The sequence below is a fragment of the Salvelinus alpinus genome, chromosome 38 (assembly GCF_045679555.1).
Source record: "Salvelinus alpinus chromosome 38, SLU_Salpinus.1, whole genome shotgun sequence".
Classification (NCBI taxonomy): Eukaryota; Metazoa; Chordata; class Actinopteri; order Salmoniformes; family Salmonidae; genus Salvelinus; species Salvelinus alpinus.
Genome location: NC_092123.1, coordinates 8,155,704 through 8,177,832, shown reverse-complemented (window position 1 = coordinate 8,177,832; position 22,129 = coordinate 8,155,704). Strand labels below are relative to the sequence as shown.

The 22,129-nt window shown below is 45.4% G+C and overlaps 1 protein-coding gene across 3 annotated transcripts; it reads left to right on the top strand.

The window, feature by feature from the left end:
• The first annotated feature begins 16,128 nt into the window (after nucleotides 1–16,128).
• Nucleotides 16,129–21,935, top strand: LOC139566182 (leucine-rich repeat-containing protein 4C). 3 transcript variants are annotated; one of them, XM_071387188.1, is made up of 5 exons: nucleotides 16,129–16,371; nucleotides 19,317–19,424; nucleotides 19,754–20,097; nucleotides 20,782–20,941; nucleotides 21,077–21,935. In XM_071387188.1, the coding sequence occupies exons 3-5, from the start codon at nucleotides 19,769–19,771 to the stop codon at nucleotides 21,647–21,649; spliced, it is 1,062 nt and encodes a 353-aa protein (XP_071243289.1). In that variant the 5' UTR covers nucleotides 16,129–16,371; nucleotides 19,317–19,424; nucleotides 19,754–19,768; the 3' UTR covers nucleotides 21,650–21,935. The 3 variants fall into 3 exon arrangements, with proteins under 3 accessions (XP_071243289.1, XP_071243287.1, XP_071243288.1); XM_071387186.1 differs by having other exon boundaries at nucleotides 16,132–16,371; nucleotides 20,782–20,946; nucleotides 21,082–21,935; XM_071387187.1 differs by having other exon boundaries at nucleotides 16,132–16,371; nucleotides 19,317–19,458; nucleotides 20,782–20,946; nucleotides 21,082–21,935.
• The last annotated feature ends 194 nt before the right edge of the window (nucleotides 21,936–22,129 follow it).

Sequence of the window (22,129 nt, the reverse complement as noted above, 5' to 3'; positions counted from 1 at the left end):
TGCTGTCTGGACAGTAGATTAAAGACAGACAGACAGACAGACAGACTTTTAGGGGAGAAACCAAGGAACCAGAGATCCAGTCTGGAAGCATGCGTTCAAATTCCCAGAGGACAGCTTCGGTTTTGCTGTTCAACTGAAGTACGGCCCAGAAAGACAATTCCCATAGACAGCCCCATAGAGAAGTCAAATTCATAATAAAACACTTTAGTCAACACCTTCGTGCACAAAAAAATCCATTGAATTATTAAAATATTAGTTGCTGAGGCCGATTCAAAAATAAATACATTTTTTTTAATTGTCAGTCAGCCAAAGATATTTACATTTTATATTCATGCTCTGATGTCATGAGCCCAGCTGTCAGAATTCCTGGAGCATGTTCACACGATACTGCTGTCTGGCCAGTGCTAGTGCACAGGCAGAGTAGTCCCGGTAAAAAAAGATGTCAACCACCACGAAGCGGTGTATGCGAACGTGGTACAGTACGTTGAAAACAACGGGTGTCCATCTTGGACGCTGTCTCCAGTACTTCTATACCTAAGTGGGACAGACAGACGTTTGAGGAGACGGACAGACTTGTCCTGGAGACAGGAGTGACGCACGCTGTGCACCACCCTACCAGGAAGTGAGACAGTCTCTCAGAGTGCTTCTATCTCCATCCTCATTGATCGTTTCTCTCCATCCATCCCCCCCTTAATCCCCAGGACAAGCTCTCCCTTTTTGCACAATGGCAATGTGTGAACACTCACCCAGGAGCAAGCAAACAAACACATATTGATATCACAGTCACCCCCGCCGGAGACTAGAATAACTACAGCTACCAACAGAGGGGACACACAGTGACAGGCATCCATTTCTTTCTGCCTGTCTGACTGACTTCCCATCCATGAAACTAGCACGCCATTTTCTCCATCACTTCCTATCTCCTTTCTGTGTATCCTATATATGTCTGCTGTATGTGTATCATGGGTTGTGTTCATAAGCAACGAAGTGGGTGAACATATTTTGAAACTGAGTGAGTTAGAGCTGAATTTCTGTTGCAAACCTTTTTGGTACACTTTGTCCTACTGAACACGTTGGACCATAATAGACAAGGTGTTGGTTGGTGGAGACAGGAGAGAGACCCTCTGTGGCGTAGCTAGACAGTCCAGAGTCCAGACAGAAACAGCCTCCTGCCTCGTCACTCTAATGCCTGCCAAGTTACAAACAGTCTCTGTCTAATGAAGTGTGACAGCGTGGCATATTCTATTGAATAGAAACGCAAAGGGCTATTTTTGAATGTTCACAAAAAAATCTTAGTTGAACCGTCTTGGGAGCATTCATTCAGGAAGATGTATTTGTAAATCTTTCACTGGGGGACTTTTACAGACAGTTTTATCTTGGAAGTAGTTCCTGCTTTACAAAGCTTCTCCATTACATTCGCCTTTAGAAATTGATGTAATAATAACATGTCTTAATTCCAGTCCCCGGCAGCATATATCCTGTACATGTTTATCTACTTTAGAACAATGAGGAGACTGTTGAGAAACCAAAGAGAGACGCAATGCCCAATGACAGATGCACAGGTTCACCCAAGCCAACCAATCCCTCCGGTCTGCCTCTGCCTCCCTCACTAGCTGTTTTCATCTTTAATGACCCATATGAAACCATTTATGAGAGTTTTTCTTCTCCTTTGGTTTCCTCAGTTAGCCATGCATGCTTGTAACATGATCAACAGGAGGAAGCAGGTCTAGCCCGTAGGTCTTCTCCAGTGTTTTCCAACACGTCCCACTCCATTCCAGGGGAGAATGTTTTTATGGTACGGATGGAGCTCATATGTATAGAAGGCGGTTGCTGGGGAATAGGATGGAGTGTGTGTGTTCATGTCCTGGTCATTGAGATGATCCCTCTCTACACCATACCTAGCCCTTGTGTGAACAGTGAACACAGAGACAGTCCAAATGGTAGCCTATTCCCTACAAAGTGCACTACTTTTGACCAGAGCCCCGTGGTACCTGGTCAAAAGTAACGCACTACATAGGAAGCCATTTGGACACTGCCGTAGTGCACAACACTATATGCATTATAGATTCCCCGTCAACCCTGGAAGTGAACCAATGAGCCCCATTAGGTCACGGCAACTTACTCCTCAATTAGGAAGCTTTCTGCTTTCATGTCACCACAGCAGCCTACACACGGGCTGATTCCCTAATGCATAGAAAGGATATTACATATTCAACGGTTGCTCCATACCATTCAGGGCAGGCCATTTCCCGAATGGCAAATATAGGTTCTGTACCTATGCTTTGCGAGCAGCAATCTTGAGAAAGAGAGTGGTGACCTGGTTTTTGAGTGACCTGGTGACAGCAATACTTACATTTTACATAACATTTTAGTAATTTAGCAGACGCTCTTATCCAGAGCGTCTTACAGGAGAAATTAGGGTTAAGTGCCTTGCTCAAGGGCACATCAACAGATGGCCCAACGCTCTTAACCACTAGGCTACCTGCCGCCCTACTTGAATACAATACAATACAATTGGCCAATACTTGACGACAGACAATCGAGGATAACTGCAGGGTAGGACTGAGAGGGCCTTCGATATACTGCAGTTGTTTTTTCCAAAAGCAACAGAAAGATGGTGCGTTTGCTTTAGTAAGGGTTGAGGTTGACCTTGCTTCTAAGTACCGCGGTTTGTCTGTGAATGAACATGCCATTCAACTTTATCATTGAGTCTTGCGTTGTGTCCTGGAGTATCCACTCCAGGGACTCTGAGTTCTTTATAGATCGGTTTCTGAGTTGTTTCTTCTCTCTTCTCTTTTTAATTTGTCTTCTGTGCACTTGACACACTGTGTTGCCCAGGAAGAGTGTTGCTGCTGGAGATGGATCTCTCCATCGACCCATCCCTCCGTCCCTCCCTACATCCCTCCCTCCCCACTAGTCCCCCGTCGTTCAGCCCCCCATCCCCCAACACACACACACCCCCCGTTCCCCCCCACCACCCCGTGGGCTGTCAATGCACATTACTTCCAGCTTGTTGCACACACTCCCCTTTCTCTCTCCTCCTCATAGCAACATTGATTTTAGCTGGGGTTATATATATATTCTAAGATCATTTTTATTCTTTTTAACTCTCCTAAAAAAAATTGTAGAGTTGAAACAATGATATTCCAAGAAGTTGGAACGCTTTTGGCGTTTGACTGTGACTAAATTCGTTGCGGGGAGGTGTGGTGGAGGCAGAGTTGAAGGGGATCTCTCTCTCTCTCTCTCTCTCTCGCTCTCTCTCTCTCTCTCTCTCTCTCTCTCTCTCTCTCTCTCTCTCTCTCTCTCTCTCTCTCTCTCTCTCTCTCTCTCTCTCTCTCTCTCTCGCTCTCTCTCTCTCTCTCTGTACTTTTCAACTGTAGCGTAGAGCACCAATAACCTGAAGCCGCAACAGTAGTTACATATGCTGACACAGTGCTTAGAAACAACATTACTTCAACAGCAGACACAAGCCAGCGTTCCATGTTATGTTGTCTCTAATGGAATGTGCTTGCACTCACACAAAGAACAGAAAAACAGAAGACTTGTGCGCACTTGACCTCACCTTGGCTTCAGAAGGTTGTACAGAATGTTGTATGCTCTTAACATCAACTATGAAGATATCAAATCCCTTTAGCTCAACAAGCCAAAGCATAAAGCAGACATGGGTCCGCCACACCTCCACATGTGGAAGAGGGAGCTGTCGTGAAGGTTTAAAGAAGAGGCATGGCCAGTGTGGGAAGAGAGGGAGGAAAGCTCCTATGGTCTTCCCCTCCCGGGCATGATGCACCCCTCCCTCGGAGTATACAGACCTTAACCTAGATCCTGAGATCCCCCCCTGAGAGGTGTGGAGCTCAGTGGAGCTAGCCTGCCATCTAGACTGCTGCTAATGCAGTAGACAGACACCCTGCATTCACGGTAAACGCTGCGTGTCGGAAATGGCCTTGATATTTCGATTGCGCAATCTGTAATGCTTCAGCGATACAGATTGAACAGAGCCTTAAAACGTACATTTGTCATAGTCCATGTGTTTTTCGTTTTGCAATTGTGAATGAAAATTAATGAAAAAAAACGGACCAATTTAGTTATGGAGAAATTACTTTAAATGGACCTTTTGTCTCCAGTGGAAAAAGTACAGTAACATTTTCATCAAATAGTCTGGAAAATTCAGAAACACATTCCTGGTGACTGAAGAGTTCTGGACAGGCAAGAACTAGGACGGTCCAGAGCCATATATTTATTTGTTCTAAATATATGCCTCTTGGATGGTCCATTTCCTGGCTGTGTGGGAGAGAAGGTCAGGAATTATCCGGTGGCCAACTGAAAGCTTGCACTTAGTGTCTAGTGGGCCCACAGGGGGTGGGGTGGGGGGTGGTTGCTAAGGGAGTATGAATTGGTCATCAGTCTGCTAGCATCCACCAACCCAGTTGGATGCCCATTCTCCTGACCTTGTACGAGCTCCCCTGTGTGTAGACTTCAGCAGCACTCAAAACTCTGCTATACTGTAGGGACGGCATTTAAATGTCATATGTAGGGAGACCAAGTAGTGGCTCAACAGAATGTACTAAACATAAATGGAAATGTACATTAAGACAGATCACACAGCTTTAATGATGTGTAGAATAGAACTGAAATTAACTCATGCATATTGTGCCAAATGTTACTTGCACAGGAGGTTGGTGACACCTTAATTGAGGAGGATGGGCTCGTAGTAATGGCTGGAGTGGAATGGGTGGAATGATATCAAATACATCAAACACATGGTTTCCATACTTTAATACACAAGTGAATTTGTCACAATACTTTTGGTCCCCTAAAACCGGGACATTGTACAAAAAGTGCTGTCATTTCTAAATGATATGGATGAATATACCATCAAATTAAAGCTGACAGTCTGCACTTTGACCTCCTAGTCAATGTATAATTTCATCCAACGTGCGGGAGTACAGAGCCAAAACAACAAAAAATGTGTCACTGTCCCAATTCTTTTGGAGCTCACTATATTAGCAAAAGAGACAGTCATAAAGAATTATTTGTCCCCTTTCTTTATGTTAGAAATAATGGTTTTTAAAAAAGCCTCTTTTCCCTCTTACTAGCTCCGACATTGCTGATAACTACTTTTTTGAGGAAAAAATGTACTTACTAAGACTGTGATATGTGGTTGTCCCACCTAGCTATCTTAAGATGAATGCACTAACTGGAAGTCACTCTGGATAAGTGTGTCAACTAAATGACTAAAATGTAAATGTCACTCTTCATCCTCCTCGTCCGATGGGAACTGCCTAATACGATGTGATGCCTCAGGATAAAGAGCGACATCACTCAACAATTTCACTTCCTGTGGCATCTTAATAAAGTCACACAAGACATTATCATCATCAGGAAGCAGGAAGTCATCCAACCAGCCCAGGGGCTCTGCAGTATCTGGATGTGTCATCAGCTAATACAATGTTATTCCTCCCAACAGGGGGGCAGCCCAGCCACCTTCCACTCAATGAGTTAGCACATCCAGGGGGCTGTGCCAATAATAACCCTGGCTCGCTCTCCAGCCAGCCAGCAGCCAGCCTAGTGCTTTAAATAGACACAGATCAAATCAAATTGGCAGTTCTTTTCTCTGCAAAGGTCAGTGAGTGCTTTCTCTGTTAGACCTGGAAGCCCAATGTGCTGTAGGTAGGTAACCAACAGGATATAGAGAGAGGACTTGGTAGAAAAGGTGTAGACTCTAGAGATCTGCTGCTGCTGGGGTTAACTCTTAGCACCTCACCTCTGTGGCCCAGGTATAGTGACAGTCTGTCAGATGTTTTCTCTGTCACACCTCCGTTCCCTGCAGTTCAGCGAGAGACCAGCGGCAGCACCCTTGAGGGCGGTCGGTTGAGCGACAAGGATGCTTCCCAGTGGACAAAACAGGGACCTCACAGATCAACCTGACCCAGCATCATGGAACCTTGCTAGAGTAGATGCTGTTTTGGATGTCCCTGGCTTGACACACAATAGTTACATCCCAAATGACACCATATTCCCTTTATAGTACTCTACTTTTGACCAGGGCCCCAGGGGTCTTTGGGGACACAAACCATGGAACCTGACCTCATACTCTCACATACAGCAATACAAAATAACATTGATTAAAGTTACCTATGGGAGCCGACAGGAAATCTAACCTAAGCCTATGCCCGATTGCCCACTGTCACACATACTGTGCATGTTATGAACAGTACACTGTTTATCCATTGGACAATAGGAGGCATTCCTTCTGCCTTTGTATAATGCCTCAGTGAGCATATTTTGCAGCACGGTTTAACTTATAACCTTCTCTGGCAGTGTGTTATGGGTGACTCAAAGCAGCGGGCAACCATTAGCTTGTCTTTTGTGTCAATATGCCACAACAGGTTTTGATCAGCTGCTCAGTTGGTGAGCCCCAGTGGATGTGGAGGGAGGCAGTTGGGTACAGGAGGAAACATGAAATATTCATTATGTGGAACTAACCAGGGTTGGGTGTCAATTCCAATAGAATGCAGTCAATTCAAGAAGTAAACTAAAATTCCAATAAAAAGAAGGAAAAATGAACGTCTATTTTCAATTACTTCTCATTATCTGAAAATGAGAAGGTATTTATGAACATGTTTTTTCCATTTGTAGAGATTAAATTTAAATTTGAATTGACTGATTATTCGAATTGACCCCAACGCTGATGCGGAACTAATTGGAACCTGGGAATCAGTGCAACAGTTGCAATTCCCCTACTGGTGCAAGATTGTCTCAGCCCCAGATGACTGTGTACTTCCACTCATGATGAAATCATTTGTTAATTTAGCTAATTGAAATCTCTTTTCTTTTTCATTTTTCCAAATTCAATTTGGTGAGCTCCTTTGTACAGACAGGATATCTTGACACAGCCATCAGCCTCTCTACACACATTGTATTTCCTCCCTCATCTCTTCATGGACTAGGATCACATGTCAAAAGACCCCAACCACCCAAGCCATAGACTATTTTCTCTGCTGCCGCACGGCAAGAGGTACCGGTGCATCAAGTCTGACACCAACAGGCTCCTGAACAGCTGCTATCCCCAAGCAAAACGAATAGTTGACAACATAGCTACACGGACCGAGTTCACCTTGTATCTTATTGATCTTTTATTTCAGGAGTTGCACTGTCTCTATGCACACTCACAGGGCCCTACACACACACACTGTCACTCCAACACACACACTGTCACTCCAACACAAACACAAACACTCACGCCATCATTTGCTCATTCACGCAGAAATATGCACATACATTTATACTGACTCTACATACCCGCACACCCACTCACATGCAAGCTGCTGTTACTCTGTTTATCTTCTATCCTGTTGACCAGTCACCTTACCTTTATACATATCTACCTCTATCATTCCACTATCCCTGCATGTAATGGAACTGAATTGTTAAGTGTTTCTTGGATATAGTATGTTTACTTACTTTATTGTGTATTTCATATTTCTTAATCTTATTTCTCGTGTGTTTTTTTCTGTCAAGACATTGTTATTGATTATTGCATTGTTGGTTTTTGAGTTTTGCAATGAAGGAATTTCACTGTACTTGTGCATGCGATATTAAAACTTGAAATTTGAAACTTGTCAATATTATTTGCTATGAGACTATTTGCTGTCAAAGAGCAAGATCCCAGGCCTGCTCTATTGTTTTGCCTCTTAATGGAATTGACCCAGACATGTTTCTCTGTAATGCTTTCTGATTGGTAGACCGCCAAAACGAAACGTAAACAAAGGGAGAAAGGAGGAAGAGAATACCCCCCACTCATAATATTTTGATAGGGCTTCTCGATGTTAACAATTCACAGAGCTGAGACTCACTCTAGTTTTGTCCTGGGGCTGAAGACAGTGCACAGGAGAAGCACTGTGGCTTCTGATGTAAGGCCCCCCCAACCCTGTGTGTGTGTGTGTGTGTGTGTGTGTGTGTGTGTGTGTGTGTGTGTGTGTGTGTGTGTGTGTGTGTGTGTGTGTGTGTGTGTGTGTGTGTGTGTGTGTGTGTGTGTGTGTGTGTGTGTGTGTGTGTGTGTGTGTGTGTGTGTGTGTGTGTGTGTGTGTGTGTGTGTGTGTGTGTGTGTGTGTGTTTGCGTGCGTGCGTGCGTGCGTGCCATCTGCTATATGCCAAGATGAGAGCTCATAGATTTGTCTTCGAGGTCATATTCACTCAGTGGAAGATAAACTACACAATATGGCGTATGGTTTTGATGACTGGTCGTGGGATTTGTTAGCAACAACATTGAGTCACCATCAGTCGATTCTTGTAATTAGGTCAATTCAGAAAATCTGAAAATGCTGACCTGTACCTATGTTTGTCCTGTACAACTGCGGTCTTCCCATGGGATGATGAAATTCATACTTTGAATAAAAACGTTTAATCAAATACAACCGCCGACTTCTTATTCATTTCTGTTGCTCGTACTACGTAATCTGAGATTCAATTGGCACATGAACATTCACGCTTAGTTGAGCAACACAAATGAGGAAAAAGTTGGTGGTTGTTTCCAAATAAAAAAATGTATTACAAGTATGAATTTCAGCACCCCACCGAAGGACCGCGGTTGTACAGGACAAACATAGGTACAGGTCACAATAGGTTGGTGGCACCTTAATTGGGGAGGATGTGCTCGTGGTAATGACTGGAGCTGGATAAGTGGAATGGTATCAAATAAATCAAACACATGGTTTTTAAGTGTTTGATGCCACCATTCCATTTACTTCTTTCTGGTCATTATTATGAGCCTTCCTCCCCTCAGCAACCTCCACTGGTACAGGTAAGCGTTTTCAGATTTGACATTTTTACAAGAATCGACTGATGGTGACTCAATGTTGTTGCTAGCAAATCTCACAACCAGTCATCAAAACTCAACTCTGCCTCGATATAAGAGAACGGAGTTGAGCGTTCCTCAATTGCAGCATACAGGTATATGTCTATACTATACATTCAGTGCTAGTGACTGTAATTACTCATTCAAACCAGGCTGTGCATACAGACAGCAATACTGTCTATGCCTTGCACTTGTTAGTTACCAAAGACACCTGCAACAGACAGAGGACAGAGCTGTAAGAGGAAAGGAGGAGGAGGAGGACCAGGAGGAGAGCCGAGAGAGACCATCTCCTGTTGCCTTGATGAGATAGGAAGTGACAGCAGAGTGCTTCATAGACTGGCACTGGGAGCCAATTATAGGTTTAAAAAATATCCACTAGGATCTTAAAGGAAAACTCCACCCAAAAATGTTCTTTTGGTAATTGTTTCATTAGTCCATCGTTGACATACTGTAGTCCCAAAATGTTTTGCTTGTCAGCAATCCAGATTTCAAAAGAAATCATCCCCTGATGTATTTTGCATCATATGATCTAAAACGCATCATAATTTTTTTGTGAGGAAAAATCAAGTCTGAAATTTGAAAGTGTAAATTACAAACTTCAAAATCCTTTTTCAACCTCAAATACACTACAAGTTAGACATTTTCTGAATTGAATCAAAGTTGCAACAGGGTGATCAAATTAAGATCCTACATCTGTACCTGGCTGTCCAGTCTTCCTCCCATATACTACACACACACACATACACACTTGTGCGTACACGCACGCACGCACGCACACACACACACACACACACACACACACACACACACACACACACACACACACACACTTAACGCATGCACATACACACATCATTTACAGAAAATTCCAGAAAATTGTTACAGGCACTATACAAACACACACACAAACATACATACATATACACATACACACAATGCACACACACCCTTCTCCCTTGTCTCCCCCGGAGGTGTTTTCTTTATCGACCGTGGTTCTGTCTGGAGATGTTTTCTGTCTCACCTCAGTTCACTCAGCTGTGTAATGTGTACCGTCACTTTAATAGCCTGCCTGGCAGCCTGCTTCCTCTGTAACCCCAGCCCCAGCCGCATGACAATGACCTAACTTACCTAGCTACCAACCAAAGGGATGGTTTGATTGGTTCTGTGCTCTACTCTGACCACCAAGCTCACAGCCCTGGGACTGAACTCCTCCATATGCAACTCGGTCCTGGATTTCCTGACGGGCCGTGAATTAGGCCACATTACCTCCTCGGCACAGATTCTCAACACGGCACTGATTCTCAACCTCTCCTGTACTCCCTGTATACCCACGACTGCGTGGCCTCACACAGTTCCCACTCCATCATCAAGTTCGCTGATTGCACGTCAGTAGTAGGTCTGATTACCAACAACGACAAGATGGCCTACAGGGAAGAGGTAGGCACTCTGATGGCGAGGAGCCAGGTAAACAACCTCTCCCTCAATGACAGCAAAACAAAGGAGCTGATCGTGGACTTCAGGAGGAACCAGGCTGGGCATGTCCCCATCCTCATCAACGGGGCTGCCGTAGAGACGGTCAAAAACTTGAAGTTCCTCTGCGTACACATCTCAGAGGAGCTGAAATGGTCAAACCACATGGACACCGTGGTGAAGAAGGCACGACAGCGACTCTTCAACCTCAGGATGCTGAAGAAATGTGTCCTGTCCCCGAGGGCCCTCACAGTGTTCTACAGGAGCACCATCAAGAGCATACTGTCGGGCTGCATCACAGCCTGGTACAGCAACTCCACCTCTGTCGGACCACACGGCGCTTGGGTGCACACTGCCTGCCCTCCAGGACACCTACAACACCAGGTGTTGCAGGAAGCCCAGGAAGATCATCAGGGACCCCAGCCACCCGAGCAATGGCCAGTTCTCTCCGTTTCCATCACTCATTACAGGAGCATCATGTAAGACTGGCCAATAGCTTCTACCCCTCCAGACCATCAAGCTGCTGAATAGTAACCACTAGTCAGCTACCTGCTCCACCTACTTCCCTGCTGCTCCCCCTATGGACCCCCCCCCCCCCCTTCCCCTATACTGAAATGTTTTCCCTACCCCCACCCCAATGGACATTTACCATGCAGAATATCCACTATCCACCACTAGTCAGCTACCTGCGCTCCCTATCCGCCCTCCCTCACCTGCTCCCCTGGCTGCTCCCCCTATAGACACCCCCCCTCGAGAATTTCACTGTACCATGTAATTATATCTGCAACCCTGTACATGTGACTATTACATTTTCTAATCTAATAAAGTATACAAAAAATTAAGTAAGAGAAAAAATGGAAGAATGGACATGAAGCAGGTTTTAGCCAGCGATGACACAGTCAGTCCACCTCTCGCCCCCTCTCTCCCTTCTCTCCCTCTCTCTCCCTGTCTTCCCATCTCTCCCCTCTCCACCTTCCCTATCCTTAACCTCTCTCCCCTCTCTGTCTCGCTTCCCTCTCTGTCCCCTCTACCTTCTCCCCTACTCCTCTCTCCCTCTCTGTCCCCTCTACCTTCTCCCCTACTTCTCTCTCCCTCTCTGTCCCCTCTACCTTCTCCCCTACTCCTCTCTCCCTCTCTGTCCCCTCTACCTTCTCCCCTACTCCTCTTTCCCTCTCTGTCCCCTCTACCTTCTCCCCTACTCCTCTCTCCCTCTCTGTCCCCTCTACCTTCTCCCCTACTCCGCTCTCCCTCTCTGTCCCCTCTACCTTCTCCCCTACTCCTCTTTCCCTCTCTGTCCCCTCTACCTTCTCCCCTACTCCTCTCTCCCTCTCTGTCCCCTCTACCTTCTCCCCTACTCCTCTCTCCCTCTCTGTCTTCTCTCTGCCTCTAAACTCATAGGAATTCATTCCTCCCCTCTCATCCCAGATGGATCACTGAGTCAGTCTCTCCAATCAGCCTCTGACGCACTGAGACAGCCTGTTCCTCAGCAGAATGACACATCCAAATATTTACATATGAATTACCCCATCACCACAGTGACCTTTCTCCAAAAATTCCCTCCTGGTAGTTTTCCCTCCTCAGTTCCTTCTCTTCCATCTCGGCCCATTTCTGTGTGTCATCCTGCTCTGAATTGTCAGGTTCACTAACCATCTGGGTTAGCCAAGGGAAAGTGAATCTCTCTTGGTTTTATCAAAGGTTTTATGAGAGGGAGCAAATGTTCCTTGGTCCTCTGTTGTTCCGATATGGTTGTTATTCTGATTTCATCTGCTTATGATTTATTTTGTGTAATTCCCTCCAAGGACAGCATAGATAAAAACCTAAGGATTAAGTCATATGTAAGATAATATTAGAACCCTGTGTGTGCGTGTGCGTGCACGTGCGTGCGTGCGTGCGTGCGTGCGTGTGTGTGTGTGTGTGTGTGTGTGCACAAGAACAAAAGCTATTTCTACAGGGTTTAGGTGTAAGGTTAGAATTAGGGTTAGGTTTAGGGTTAGGGGTTAGGGTTATGGTTAATAGGATTTTGAATGGGACTGAATTGTGTGTCCCTACAAGGTTAGTTATACAAGACTGTGTGTGTGTGTGTGTGTGTGTGTGTGTGTGTGTGTGTGTGCGTGCGTGCGTGTGCGTGTGTGTGTGTGTGTGTCTTGCACAATCAAGGCAAGTGCTAGGAATTACTTCCACCCTGTAAAAGAGTCACATTGTGTGACCATAATCCACCTAACACCATAGTCCCATATTAAATGATGTTTTCACAAACAATTTACTCCTGAGTTTACCTCCACATTAGTTTCACAGGTTTGAGGAAATCCTCTCCAAAAAAGCATTACTCAGTAGCTGACTGCATGAACCAGTGGGATCTGTTGCATATCGTTGCCAAATACCACACAAGAGGTCTCCCCACAATCGTATACCGTGTAGAAATCATACACGCCATTTGGCAGACGCTTTCATCCATAGCAACCTACTGTCATGCATGCGCACATTTTCTTGTATCGGGTGGCCACAGCAGGAATCCAACCCACAACTTTGGTGTTGCAAGCGCCGTGCTCTACCGACAGGGCCAGAAAAACGTGGTCCATATTGTTCAACATGTCTCTATGTAACACATTGTAGTATCCGCATAATAGAATAAGGAGGAGTCAAAACAAATTCCTGTGGGTCTTTCTGACCCACATTCAACAAAAAATGACTGGAAAATAGAATAGAGGATTGTATGTGGTGTGTGTGTGTGTGTGTGTGTGTGTGTGTGTGTGTGTGTGTGTGTGTGTGTGTGTGTGTGTGTGTGTGTGTGTGTGTGTGTGTGTGTGTGTGTGTGTGTGTGTGTGTGTGTGTGTGTGTGTGTGTGTGTGTGTGTGTGTGTGTGTGTGTGTGTGTGTGTGTGTGTGTGTGTGTGTGTGTGTGTGTGTGTGTGTGTGTGTGTGTGTCTGCGTGTCTGCGTGCGTGCGTGCGTGTATCTCTGTAGCTCTCCATGTATGTGTGTTATGCGTTATGCGTGACTGAGCATGTGTTTGTGGGTCGGTCGGGCCTGCGTGTTTGGTGTGTGTCATTCAAACATCGGATATCATTTGTTGGGCCACAACAACACATACGCTGCGCAGCTGAAGCAGGGCTCCAGTCATGCGTGGCTTGCTGCCTGCCTTAGTGTCTCTTTACCGCTGGGCCCGCTCGTCGCCCGGTGCCACAGGGCGTTATTTACCACCACAACTAACCTAACCGTTCATATCCATACAAACGGACATGTCCTATCTATGCTGCCTTAGCTGATATTCCTTGAGCTTTCTCTGTCAAACTCCTTTGTAGGATTTGAGAGGCACGGGAGAGGCGGTACTCTGCAACAAATAAGGCTGCTTGGCATTTCTAGCTGTATCTGAATATTTTTTAGGTCCGTTTATGCTGCGAGCCATTGAACCAGTTGAGCCAATTTAGTTATATAGCCTATAGCCTATAGCACCATTTCTTCTAACAGAAGGCTGTACTGTATTTGAGGGATGTGTTTTCTACTAACACCTCATAGGAATGAGTCATGGCAGTCCCAGTCCCAGTCCCAGTCCCAGTCCCAGTCCCAGTCCCAGTCCCAGTCCCAGTGCCAGATCTGTGGATCCTTGGCCCACTCCCCTTGTTGTGGCTGAGTCGCATACAATCTGCACTGGCTATGTTAATTCCCTCCTTCTTCCTTACACACACACACCCTCTTCCTCGCTGTCTGTTTGTGTGAGGTGCTACATTTGATGTTGGTTAGTGTGAACGTTCAGTCTGGCCATCCTGCTGCTCCCAATCTGTTCCTACAGCTAACAATAAGAACATTGCAGTAAGTTACGTTACAGTGCTGCAAACGTTACCAAGTTTCTTGGACAGCCTGGACAGCTTAGACAGCTTGCAGTGCAAAGTGGCTGTTTTCACAGCTCTTTCTCACACATTCCCATAAACTCTGATGACCCCACACATATTCTATTTCAAATTAAACTGCTCAAATTGGCCATAAGCTTCTGTCTGTTGAGTCAAAGTGCACAGGATCATTGGTAGGTTCACTTACTTGTTTAAAAAATGCATTGTGACCTTAAACCTATAGTTTTTTGTTTGTTCCTCTGTGTTCCTCCTTTCAGTCATAAAGCTCTGTATGGACCCTCTGTTCCTCATTCTTATCAAACATTATAAGGCAAATGTTTAATGAGTCCCTTTCTCTCTCCCGTTCTCACTTTCTCCTCCTTTCTCTCCATCCTTCCCTCTCTCTCTCTTTCTTTCTCTCTCTCTCCCCTTCTCTCTCTTTCTCTTTCTCTCTCTCTCTTTCTCTCTCTCTCTCTCTCTCTCTCTCTCTCTCTCTCTCTCTCTCTCTCTCTCTCTCTCTCTCACTAGTCTCATTTGCAGGCTAATGCATGCTGGTGGAAACAGGTCGGATGGATCTGTGACTGTCACACCCTGATCTGTGCTTGTCTCCACCCCCCTCCAGGTATCGCCCATCTTCCCCATTATCCCCAGTGTACTTATACCTATGTTCTCTGTTTGTCTGTTGCCTGTTGCCTGTTCGCTTTGTTTCATCAAGCCTACCAGCATGTTCCCCGAGCTCCAGTCTTTCTCTAGTTCCTGTTTTCTAGCTTTCCCGGTGTTTGACCATTCTGCCTGCCCTGACCCTGAGCCTGCCTGCCGTTCTGTACCTTGTCACACCACACTGGATTACTGACCTCTGCTTGCCCTGACCCTGAGCCTGCCTGCCGTTCTGTACCTTTCGGACTCTGCTCTGGACCACTGACCTCTGCCTGCCCTTGACCTGTCGTTTTCCTGCCCCCCTGTTTCTGTAATAAACTTTTGTTACTTTGAAACTGTCTGCATCAGGGTCTTCTCCTGAGCCTTGATATGTGAGGACCATTGGCAGGACTAGAGGTCCTCAGACAGTGGTTCTAATATGTTTCAATGTGCTGATCAAATGTGACCCAAACATTGCTTGAGTCCGAAATGGCACCCTAATGCACTACTTTTGTTTGGGAACCATAGGGCTCTGGTCAGAAGTAGTGCTCTACATAGGGAATAGGGTGCCATTGCGCTGGCATACAATGAGGATAGGAAACTATCTGAATACCACATGACACTCTTCACTTGACATGATCAACATGACAGCAAAAATACTATAGCAGTTGGTACATGCAGTACCAAATTCAAAGGTAGAAGGTACTGTAAAATAGCTTGGTGTGTATTGATTTTAAGCGAGTGACTGATACCCTCTGCTGGTCAACAACAGAAGCACAGGAGGAGTCATTACGTCACAACCACCACAACCCATTTATGCCCCCCTGTTTGTTTGGGCTGCATTATGGTTCTAATAAAGATTTGATTCAGGCATCCATGTAGATGTAATGTCGATTTGTACACACATTCATCCGCCATTATCTTTCAACTTTAGATGGCTCTAATGTTAGAATGTTGATTTCACTTAGGTCACTTTCTGCTGCCACTGACACGTCCATTGTCCCTACAGGTCTGGCAGCATGGTGTGTAGAGGTGTATCCTACTACAGAACCATGATATAGTATCTTTAGAGAGTACCTCCCAGCACCTGTGAGCTTCCATGGGACGTTCACTCAATCCAACTGCTCCAGCTGTTGGTCAAATCATGTCTTTAATCAATCATGTATCCCACAGCTAGGCTGGAGCAGGTGACAGGTGTCTCCATGACAACCCCTGTTCTATCACACCGCAGTGACAGATGAGACTCTGGGAGACTGGGACAGATCAAGAGCAATGTGGAGCATGGTGACGTCACCGTCATTGCGTCTGTGTAATCCGGGGCGGGGATGACAAATTCATCAGTGTTATTCTTATAGTAATTCACAAATCGTCTGATGCTGTTGACTACTTATAGAGATATTTACATTGATTTAGCCCCTGAGAGGTTGTCTTTTTGCAGCTGTAGTCTTGTGGCTCTGACAGAGAACATCCTTGTTTATGGGACTTATAAGGGGAGGCTTAACGATGCACTCCTTCCAGTACCGGCCCTCTCTCTGTTCTTACATGTGGACAACAGATAAAACCCTGGATGTCACTGGCAGGAAAAGGTATGTGTTATTCCCTTTTACATTGACTGTCGTTTTCCTCCACAAACATGACATTATGTGTTTGACTTTTGGCGTCGTTCATAACATATTGTTGATGCAAATGAAGTCAATCTCCAAACGGAAAAGCCATAGGGGAGATTAGAGTAATGTGATGTTGTTTCAGTAAGACTGATAGTGAAAGTATATTGGAAAAGTAAAGATATCCAAACATGATTAAGGTAGTAAATGACTTAGTAAAAAGTATATATTTTATGGAATGTTAAATTTGTTTATATCAATTGCACACACTTACTTTGTATTAGGCATGTAACTAAATATGAACTATAATCTGTCCAGTCAGCCTTCTATAAGTATAGTGAACAAAAATACAAACACAAAATGTAAAGTGTTGGTCCCATGTTTCATGAACTGAAATAAAAGATCCCAGATATGTTCCATACGCACAAAAAGCTTATTTCTGGGCCTCCCGGGTGGCGCAGTGGTCTATGGCACTGCATCGCAGTGCTAGCTGCGCCACCAGAGTCTCTGGGTTCGCGCCCAGGCTCTGTCGCAGCCGGCCGCGACCGGGAGGTCTGTGGGGCGAAGCACAATTGGCATAGCGTCGTCCGGGTTAGGGAGGGTTTGACCGGTAGGGATATCCTTGTCTCATCGTGCTCCAGTGACTCCTGTGGCGGGCCGGGCGCAGTGCGCGCTAACCAAGGGGGCCAGGTACACGGTGTTTCCTCCGACACATTGGTGCACATTGGTGCTGTGTTAAGAAGCAGTGCGACTTGGTTGGGTTGTGCTTCGGAGGACGCATGGCTTTCGACCTTCGTCTCTCCCGAGCCCGTACGGGAGTTGTAGCGATGAGACAAGATAGTAATTACTAGCGATTGGATACCACGAAAATTGGGGAGAAAAGGGGGTAAAAATTTTTACAAATAATAATAATTAATAACTAAAAAAAGCTTATTTCTTAGCCAAGATAATCCATCCACCTGACAGGTGTGGCATATCAAGAAGCTAATTAAACAACATGATTATTACACAGGTGCATCTTGTGCTGGGGACAATAAAAGGCCACTCTAAAATGTGCACACAACACAGTGCCACAGATGTCTCAAGTTTTGAGGGAGCGTGCAATTGGCATGTTGACTGCAGGAATGTCCACCGGAGCTGTTGCCAGAGAATTTAATGTTAATTTCTCTACCATAAGCCGCTTCCCGCGTTGTTATAGAGAATTTGACAGTACGTCCAACCTGCCTCACAACTGCAGACCACATGTCACCACGCCAGTCCAGGACCTCCACATCTGGCTTCTTCATCTGCAGGATGCATAAGCTATGGACAACAAACACAATAGCATTTTAGCGATGGCAATATTAATGCCATTAAGAGATCCTGAGGCACATTGTCGTGCCATTCATCTGCCGCCATCCCCTCATGTTTCAGCATGATAATGCACGGCCCCATGTCGCAAGGATCTGTACACAATTCCTAGAAGCTGAAAATGTCCCAGTTCTTCCATGGCCTGCATACTCACCAGACACGTCACCCATTGAGCATGTTTGGGATGCTCTGGATCGACGTGCACGACAGTGTATTCCAGTTACCGCCAATATCCATAAACTTGGCACAGCCATTGAAGAGGAGTGCGACAACATTCCACAGGCCACGATCAAAAGCCTGATCAGCTCTATGCGAAGGAGATGTGTCGTGCTGCATGAGGCAAATGGTGGTCACACCAGAAACTGACTAGTTTTCTGATCCACGCCACTACTTTTTTTAAAAAGGTATTTTTAACCACCAGATGCATATCTTCATTCCCAGTCATGTGAAATCCATAGATTAGGGCCTAATGATTTTATTTCAATTTACTGATTTCCTTATATGAACTGTAACTCAGAAATTGTTGCATGTTGCGTTTATATTTTTGTTCAGTGTACGTTTTGTGTGGCAGACTAAAGATCTGTTATATTGAAATATCAATACTTTGTTTCCAGTCACAGACAGAATGGTCCAGGTCAGACCTTGCTGGAGAACCAGGGGCAAGAATGAAACTCAAACCCCTACACAACTCTGTCTAACTTCTCTTTCATAGCAGACACCTGATCTACAGCCATTAGATTATGTATGCCACTGAGCAGACTCTATTATCTAAAGCAGGGTTTCTGAAACTTGGTCCCGGGGCCCCCTCTGGGTGCACGTCTTGGTTTTTGCCCTAGCACTACGCAACTGATTCAAATAATCAAAGCTTGATGATGAGTGGATTATTTGAATTAGGTGTGTAGTGCAGGGGGAAAAAACAAATGTACCCAGTGGAGGCCCCAGGACTGAGTTTGGGAAACCCTGATCTAAAGCAACTTACAGTTCAGGGAATGCAAACCTTTTTAGTAGGCTGTGTGTATTTGATACCCCCAGGAATTGAACCCACAGCATTGTGGATGCTAGCGCCATGCACTTGCCAACTGAGCTACACAACACAACAGATAAGTGGAGGAGAAGCTAACTATCCACAAGCATCCACCATGAAGAAACAATTTCTGTCTTTCACATGGTGATCGGGAAAAGGCTTATGTGGGTAAACTGAGATGTCAGATTAATGTCGGTGGATGGATTGATTGAAGGATAGATATTGAAACTAAGTTAGGGATTTGGTTGGAATTACTATAATCTTTCTCACTGCAGCTCAACAGGTTCAGCAGATAAATATCTGATTCATCAACTAGGCTACATAAATGGTGGATCATCTCACTCCCCTCCACCCCTGTAGACACCCGCTGTCCTTAAATCACATAACCCACACGCTCATGCTTCAGAGGGAAGTGTTGCCTTATTCTCAGATGTTGCCCCAGTTTACAGGCAATCTCTTTAAACCTCCTCCCCTCTCCAGCCCCCTCCTCATCAGAGATGTGAATTATTGACAAGCTCTCTCTCTCTCTCTCTCTCTATCTCTCTCTCAACAGCAACAGCCCTGAACAATAGGGCCACCCTTCTGCTTTCTGAGGGCCATCTGGTTCCCTCGGTGCGTTTTCCACCTGCCTCAGACAGGTTGTTGACAGAACAACAGCGGGGTGAGTAAAGACAGATCTGCTGCTCCTCACACATGTAAGGGTTCATGTTTTCTCTTTATTTTATTACGGCCAAATTGCCATATTTGGTCAAAATGGATGCTTTGTTGTAGACTGTTGTGTCAGGGATACTTGTATAATGGTAGCCTACTTGCTGAACGTTTCAGGGCTATATTGCTCAACTCCATTACGCTATCTAGAATCCAGTCCCGAAATTACTACACAACAACATGCAAATAGACTGTAGTTGCTAGTGTACTTACAGCCTTAATACACAGGTACAACAACTTTATGTTAAGTGTTACCGCACTTTCTCTGTCTCATTTTTCCAGGTGTAAGGGGCCAAAATGCAGTACTTCTTTTGTCTCCTACTGTTGATGGCGGTTTACTCCAAGTCTCACAGCACCCCGTGCGAGAAAGGCTGCGACTGTCACGAGGAACTGAAACTCACCACTTGCACTAACGCCCTCTTTACCCAACTGCCCAACCACATCCCTCCTTACACGGAACACCTGGACCTATCTATGAACCTCCTAACCTTTATTCCGAAGAGTTCCTTCCGAATGGAACGCAAACTGAGGGTTCTGCTTATGAAGGACAACAACATCAACGCTGTGGCCGACGGGGCCTTCACCCAGCTAGAGTTCCTTCAGAAGTTGGACCTGAGCTGTAACAGGTAGTGGAAAGCTTTTCCTGGTCGCCGTGCTCTTGTTTTTGTTTTGCTCTTTTTTTAATTAAATTTATTGATTTTTTATCCCATTTTCTCCCCAATTTTCGTGGTATCCAATCGCTAGTAATTACTATCTTGTCTCATCGCTACAACTCCCGTACAGGCTCGGGAGAGACGAAGGTCGAAAGCCATGCGTCCTCCGAAGCACAACCCAACCAAGCCGCACTGCTTCTTAACACAGCGCGCCTCCAACCCGGAAGCCAGCCGCACCAATGTGTCAGAGGAAACACTGTGAACCTGGCCCCCTTGGTTAGGGCGCACTGCGCCCGGCCCGCCACAGGAGTCGCTGGAGCGCGATGAGACAAGGATATCCCTACCGGCCAAACCCTCCCTAACCCGGACGACGCTATGCCAATTGTGCGTCGCCCCACGGACCTCCCGGTCGCGGCCGGCTGCGACAGAGCCTGGGCGCGAACCCAGAGACTCTGGTGGCGCAGCTAGCACTGCGATGCAGTGCCCTAGACCACTGCGCCACCCGGGAGGCCCCTTTGTTTTGCTCTTTGAGGTCTTGGCCGGGTTATTGTAAAGCACTTTGTGACAACTGTTCATGTCAAAGGGGCTTTGTCAATTCAATTTGATGGATGGATGGACGGATATTTTCATTGATTGATTTATTTATCGATTAAACAGGATCTCGTCCCTGAGCGAGAGCTTCTCCCTGGGCCTGAATGCTCTGAGAGAGCTGCAGCTGAGCCACAACCACCTGCACACCCTTGACAGCAGGAGCTTCATGCATCTGGATGGCCTACAGAGGCTCAACCTTACTGGCAACGCCATCCATAATATCCAGGTGAGGTTGTTTTTACATTTGTTGAACAACATCAAATAAAGTGATACAGGACTTATACAATTCTATTCTGTTCTGTTCTATTTTACTATATTATATTGTGTTTTGCTTTATTTTATTCTGTTCTATTCCATCCAGGTGAGGTCCTTTGGCTCATTGTCCACCTTGCGGCAGCTCCACCTGGAGGGCAACCATCTCGTCTCCCTCAACAACGGGGTGTTCTCCATGCTGAAGTCCCTGGAGGTCCTCAACCTGCAGGCGAACCAGATCAACAAGACCCAAGAGGGTGTCTTCACACCCATGACCTCCCTGGCCCTGCTCAACCTGGCCCACAACCAGATGAGCACCATCTACTTCAAGACCTTCCTAAGCATCCATACCTACAGTACCCATATCCTGTTGGAAGGAAACCCCTGGAACTGCAATTGTGACCTGCAGAAAGTGTTCCATAAGCTTAGAAGTGTTCAAAGGCTCTTCTTGGATGATTACTATAATCTTAGCTGTAATGCTCCGACAGAACTAGCGAACTACAGGTTGATGGATGTGGATACGGAGCTGTGTATCGCCGAGGTGGTTATTGTGCTGATTATCACGATCACCGTGGTGATAACAGTGTTGGGGGCCATCGTCATGGCGGAGAGGAAGAGAAAGAAGAAGAAGAGGGGAAAGCATTGGACGGAGCAGGGCAACTTGTCTGACTCAGATCACTAGGGATTGACTTCTTCTCGGCAACACAATCCTTTTAATACATTTGTACAGTAACATGATGAAAATATAATAAGTAAAGAGCGTTGTCATATTTTAAAGGGCATTTGGTAGGCTATTGTACAATTTCACCAATTATTTATTGTGCACAAGTGTATTAATCAATTACTCAATATGTACACTTTCTGCATTTGTAATAATACCAGAATTTGTAGTGTTCTATTAAACACTTTGATATACAATATGAACAATACTACAGGTGTGAAAAATAATAAATTAAACGAAATTGAAATGTGCACTAGCCGCATTGTATTCTATCTATTTCCTTTATGATGTAGGAAATATACATTTTATAGATGTTATAGATTTTTGTTTGTTTTTGAAACAATAACAATTGCACATCTTGCCTTTACACTTCGTTATAAACATGCTCTTAAACGCATTTACAGTAGTTGGTGTATGTTGAAGGGCAGCGGGACACTATTT